General features: G+C 21.1%; 4 protein-coding genes across 4 annotated transcripts; 1 reads left to right on the plus strand and 3 right to left on the minus strand.

Annotated features, from left to right (window-relative positions):
- Positions 1–107: 107 nt before the first annotated feature.
- DICPUDRAFT_147508 (uncharacterized protein) lies at positions 108–857 on the minus strand (the record flags this gene model as incomplete). Its single annotated transcript, XM_003283747.1, has 2 exons — positions 108–258; positions 697–857. The coding sequence occupies 2 exons, from the start codon at positions 855–857 to the stop codon at positions 108–110; spliced, it is 312 nt and encodes a 103-aa protein (XP_003283795.1).
- A 579-nt stretch (positions 858–1,436) lies between these two features.
- Positions 1,437–1,853, plus strand: DICPUDRAFT_26402 (uncharacterized protein; the record flags this gene model as incomplete). Its single annotated transcript, XM_003283727.1, has 1 exon — positions 1,437–1,853. One exon carries the CDS (start codon positions 1,437–1,439, stop codon positions 1,851–1,853), a length of 417 nt encoding a protein of 138 aa, XP_003283775.1.
- A 413-nt stretch (positions 1,854–2,266) lies between these two features.
- On the minus strand, positions 2,267–4,142 carry DICPUDRAFT_147510 (uncharacterized protein; the record flags this gene model as incomplete). The annotated part of the gene is made up of 3 exons (XM_003283748.1): positions 2,267–2,556; positions 2,628–3,260; positions 3,332–4,142. 3 exons carry the CDS (start codon positions 4,140–4,142, stop codon positions 2,267–2,269), a joined length of 1,734 nt encoding a protein of 577 aa, XP_003283796.1.
- An 894-nt stretch (positions 4,143–5,036) lies between these two features.
- DICPUDRAFT_26502 (uncharacterized protein) lies at positions 5,037–6,160 on the minus strand (the record flags this gene model as incomplete). Its single annotated transcript, XM_003283749.1, has 4 exons — positions 5,037–5,255; positions 5,340–5,519; positions 5,708–5,962; positions 6,056–6,160. Coding segments are annotated over 4 exons (759 nt in total), but the record flags the coding sequence as incomplete, so codon positions are not given.
- Positions 6,161–6,281: the final 121 nt, after the last annotated feature.

Below are 6,281 nucleotides of genomic sequence, written 5' to 3' on the forward strand. Positions count from 1 at the left end.
TTCTACAATTTTAATTGTATTTTCTTTTTATTTCTTTTTTTTTTAATAATTTTTTTTTTTATTATGCCATTATTATTATATTTATATTTATATTATTATTATTTTATTTAACAGAATTTTGGGAAAACTTTTGAATCAAAACATGAAGTTAAAGCGGCTTCTTCTTTTTCATTTCCTATGGTTCTGTTATTATTATTTTCACAATTTTTAACTGCAGCATCTAATTCGCTTTTACATTTGCTGGAGATTTCTCTCATACTAAAATTAATAAAAAAAATTAGTATTTAATATTATGATTGATTTTGTAATCTAGTTTGGTCTATATTTAAAAATATTTAAACAAAGTGATATAGATTATAATGCTTTAGAGTAATTTATAAAATGTATTGAATAGTATGCATAACACACTTTAGATACTGGTATTATTATTATTATTATTATTATTATTATTATTATTATTATTATTATTATTATTATTATTATTATTAAATTAATTAGTGATTACTGGGTGTATGATTGCAGTGGTAGCTTTATTATTATTGTTAATTATAATTGTAATTTCAACTACAATTGTTATTGTTAATTTTTTGTTTTGGTTTGTTTAATGTTTTATGAGCCTGTATTCCTATTATTTGATATCACTTTGAATTATATTTTAAATAAACCAAACCATAGTATGATTAAATTGATGCATACACTTTAGTTGCACAACCAACAACAGCAGTTGAACGATTTAAACATTTTTCTGGATCATCACCATTTTCCATTTTGCATTTTTCAAAAGCTTCATAGACTGGTTCACAAACCTTCCATAATGGTTCTCTTGAGACTAAATATTCAACTGATGTATTTTCCATTTTATTGATTATAATGTATTATAATTTATGAAAGTTAAAAACTATGAAAAAAAAAAATTTCGAAAAAAATTAAAAAAAAAAAAAAAAAAAAAATTAAATAAATTTTTTTAAATTTAAAAAAAATAAAAAAATAATTTTTTTATGATCATATTACAATCACTATTTAAACAATTTTATTTGTTGGTTTTTTTTATATTTATATATAAAACAATGAAATAAAATTTTTTTAAAAGTGTGTTAATAATGTGTGGAAATGAATATTTTTTTTAAAATAATTAATATGGTAAATGAAAATATTTTTATATTAAAAAATTATAATAGCAACACTTGTCAATGTTCAAATGGATTTTTTATATTTTTTATTTTAACACACACACACACACAAAAAGATATAAATAAATATGATAACTTAACACCCTATATTCATTTCTTTTTTTGGATTTTGTTTTTATTTTTACTTTTTTTTTATTATTTTTAATTTTATTTTATTTTTATTTTCATTTTTATTTTTATTTTTTTTTAAAAATTATTTTTAATTTAAATTCATTTTATTAATGTTATTAATAAATTATAGATAAAATGAAAAATAGAAGAAAGAATTCAAAGAATGGCAATAGCGACAGTGATAATTCTTCGGATGAAGAGATTTTAGAAAATACAAATAATAATTTACCAACTATTAATAATGAAGAAAGGTATTTTTTAAAAAAGATATTCCCCATTCTACCCTCATCCACAAGCCCACCAAAATCTAAATTAATATTTAGTATAATATTGGACATTATAGGATTTGTAACACAAATCATTCCTATTTTTGGTATAACAATCTGGCCCTCACTTTCAACCTATTTAATATATAAAGTATATGGACCTGGTCTTCATCTCTCATTATCTTTTATTGAAGAAACAGTAAATATACCATATAGTTTTACCCTATTATTAAAAAAAAAATCAATACTAATACTAAACAAATTTAACTTTAGGTACCAGGATTAGGATTTATACCAACAGCAACAATTTGTTTTTTTAATGAAAGATATAATCTTTTTTCAAAAGTGAATAAGTATCTACCAACTAAATACATAAGATGGGTAAAAAATATAATAACCTTTGTTAAAACCTTAACATATGGCGTTATAGTTTTTATACTATATAAAATATTTGGTCATTTTATGACATCATCCTCTTCATCCAATAAATAAGTGTAAAACAATAAACCAAATTTTAATATTTAAAAAAAACCAAAAAAATATTTTTTATTTTATTTTTTTTAGTTTTTATTGTTGTTTATTTATTTTTATTACTATTACTATTATTACTATTATTATTATTACTATTATTATTTTAATACCCAATTATTTTTTTAATTGATACTATTTTTAATTATTATTTATTGTTTTTATTATTTATTATTTTATATCATATATTTGACTATAATTTTCTATAATTAAGGTTATAACTTGATTGGCAGAGTCTAAATTTGAGATGGCATCCATATCAACATCATTAGGTGGTTTTAATACATTTGGTCCCAACATAACCCCAAGGTTGTATGAATGCATCATATTTACATTACTATATTCTGTTACCTTTACCAAAAATCCCATTAATTCCTTTATTAAAATTTGGTTATTAATTGGTAATAATTTTAATATCTTTTTAATACTTTCTATTCTTTCTTGGTCATTTGAATTTGATTCTAAAATAAATAATAAAATTATGAGTAATTAATAAAGAAAAAAAAAAAAAAGATTTATATGAAATGCTTACTTAATGCTTGAATAAAATCATTATAGTGTTTAAAAGTAAATACTGGAGTTGTTAATTGACGTAAAAATTTTTTTAACATATTTGAAACTACATGAACACAACAATTTTCGGGTATATCGGAACCATATGAGAGAATTGATTTGGTAAGATCCTCCACATCGCTTGAATTACCAGCAACCCTAAAGAGACCTTCTGTTTTTAAAGCTTCTTCTTTTGAAAGGAAATCAATACATTTTATTAATAAAACAGGTAAAGCTCTTTCTATGCCATCTCTCTTTTTTTCTTTATCTAAAATTTGTTCTAAAGTACCAATGGCACTCTTGCTATTACTTGTTACAACAGGTGGCTGACTGACTGAACGAGTTCTATTTAATTTAATTAATTTATCCTTTTGTAATATAATACCTCCATTACCTGCTTGTAGTGATGTTAAAGAATTTGGTGATGTGTGTTTAATTGATGATGGTGGTGATATGTCCGCTGGCTTTAAATTCTCTCTATAACTTTTTAATAATTCAATCCTGTATTTATCCCCATCGTTCATTGCTATTATTTTTTCATTCATAAATTGTTTGTATAAGGTTGATCTTAATTTTGTTCCTGATGATGGATTGAATGGTATTTCTTCTAATTCTAAAAGTAATATGAATGATTAATGAGTAAATAAAAAATAGATAATGTGAATGTTGTAATGATTTATTTACCTTTTTTTGAAAAATACTTTGATTTACGTTGTTTTAATTTTTCATTTCTAAAACCATCTAAATCTTCCATCATTTTTTTATATTCTGAAGAGATTTTATCTTTTGCATTTGAAACTTTTTCATTTTCTGGTTCGCCATGATAAACTGTACTTTCAGATCTATTTGAACGTGGTGAAAAACCACCAACATTTAGATTATCGGGTTGTGATCCTATAGTATGGCTATATTTTCTTGAATGAATTGGTGAGGCTGTTAATTCCTCTTCTTCGGGTATACTTTCACATGAATGGGTACTGCTAATTGATTGGTTGTTATTATTATATTCTACACTATTATTATTTACACTGTTGTTATTTTGTTGGTCTTCATATTCTTCATCATCATATTCATATTCTTCTTCTTCGGATGAATGGTAATCATGATTAATAATTACTTCATCATCATCTCCATAGCCTGATAAATCTATATTTGTACCTGATAATTGATTTCTTAAATCGTCGAATGAAGTATTTATTGGTTTCTTGGGGCCTTTAACTAAACTTTGTAACTGTGCAATTGTAGGAGTACCTCCATTAAATTGAACGTTGATTGAACTCATTGGTGGTGATACACCTCCTGGGGGTGATGAGCTGTTATTACTATTTGCTCTTATATTTAATTTATTATTACTATTACTATTATTATTGCTAGTATTGCCTATTCCGCTGCCTGTTGATGCTGTTGATGATGACGATCTTTGATGAAGAGGTGATTTTATATTACTGCTACTATTACTGTCTCTATCTTTTATTTTATTACTAATGTTATTCATATTTATTGAAATAACGAAAATAACATGTTATCAAAGATGAGATAAAAAAAAATAAAAAATATTATAATAATAATTTTTTAAAAATACAAAATAATTATTATAAAAAAAAAAAAAATAGATTTTTATTAAAAAAAAAAAAAAAAAATAATAAAAAATAAAAAAAATAAAAAAAAATAATTTTAAATAAAAAAAATATTTTTAAAAAAAAACAAAACTGTTTTTTATTCTTATATTATATTTTTTTTATTTATTTTTTTGATATATATAAAATATAAAATATAAAATATAAAATACAAATTAATTATTTATAAAAATTAAAATTTAACAATTTGAAAAAAAAAAATTACATCTTGTGTTTTTTTATTTATTGTTAAAAATAATATGATAATTAAAATATGTAGTTTTTTGGTGTTTTTTATTATAATAATTTAACATAACACAATGGTAATGAAATAAATTATTTTTAAATTATTATAATATATTCACTTTTTAAAATGTAATTTCTAAAAAATTAATAAAATAATTTATTATTATTTATTATTTATTGGTACCATTAAAAGAAAAGTTAAAAGTACATAATATGATGTGTATAAAAAAACCAAATAAAGATTATTTGAAAAAAAAAATTTTATTTAAATTTTTTTTTTTTTTTTATTATAATTTTTTAAATATTACAATTTTATTTATTTTTTTCTATTTTTAATTCAACAATAACTAATTATAGTATTATAATATAAAATAATCATTGAGGTGATTTTGTAGTGGGGGGTTAAATAAGATTTGTTGTGTTTGTGTGTGTTTGTGTGTATGTATGTGTATGTGATTGGTGATTGATTGATGAATTTATTATTATTATTATTTTATTTATTTATTTAATTATTTATTTGATTTATCTTAAGACCTTCTTTTAAGTTCATTTAAAATTTCTTGTCGTTTTAGATTATATTTTTCCTCTATTTTATTAAGTTCTATTTGTTTTAAATGTGTAATTTGTTTAACAATCATTTTAATCTCTTTATCTCTTTGTTTATTTGCTTCATCTGATTCGTTTTCAATAAAAGAGTCTAATAATGATAATATTCTTTCTGTTTCCTCTAATGATAATAAATCTTTCTAAAATATTTCCAAATAAATAAAATAATATTAGTATTAATTCTAAATATTTTTCTATAATAATTAATTAATTAATTAATTTACTTTTCTATTTAATTCTGATGCAAAGGATTGTTGTGGAAATTTATCTTTTAATGATATCATAATTGGAGTTAAAGCTATTGTTTTCGATGATGAGTTATTTAAAAAACTATTTGATGGTGTTGATGATTCCGAATCGTCCTCTTCTTCAATTCTTAATTTATTTATATCTACATTTGATTTCTAAATAAAAAAAAAAAGAAAAGAAAAGAAATTAGATAATGTGATCTACTGTAATGTTTTTGACTATAAAGAGTTTGATTATTTTAATTTGTGCTAAATAATATTAATATAACTATGAAATGATTCCTATGAACTTTGTTCCAAAATCTTCCCCGCACATAAAATTATCTAAAAAAATGAATAATTACATTATTATTATTATTTTTTGAAATTATTGTACCAGTACCATTTCCATCAATAGAAATTGCGGGAAAACCTTTAGATTTTAATAATTTCTCTATTGATGATATCCACTCGTCTCTATCCAATGAATCAGTTGCACATATTCTATATTTTCTATCTATAGTTGTAACTTTAAAACAATATTTTCTTTTAGTTGTTGGTTTATCATCACTCTGTACACCTAATATTTCATTTAATAAAATTGACCCTTTTTCTGTACTCTAAAATTAAAAATAATAATTATGATATTATTAGAATATTAAATCTATAGTTGGATATTGTCATCATATGACTATTAAATATTATAATATTACATGTTGTGATTTAAAATAATGTAAACCTTCTTCATTTAAAACGCACCATCTCTTTTTCCAATTTTTTATTCTTCCACCTTGTTTAATAACACTTCCTTCTTTTATTACTATAGGCTAAAATAGTAACAATATGTTAGTATACTTTATATATTTATTTACCAATTTTTCCAATCTATATCTGATATTATTTAAATTATAATTTTATTTACTTTTCCATCTTTAGATT

Source organism: Dictyostelium purpureum (genome assembly GCF_000190715.1).
Source record: "Dictyostelium purpureum unplaced genomic scaffold DICPUscaffold_13, whole genome shotgun sequence".
Classification (NCBI taxonomy): Eukaryota; Evosea; class Eumycetozoa; order Dictyosteliales; family Dictyosteliaceae; genus Dictyostelium; species Dictyostelium purpureum.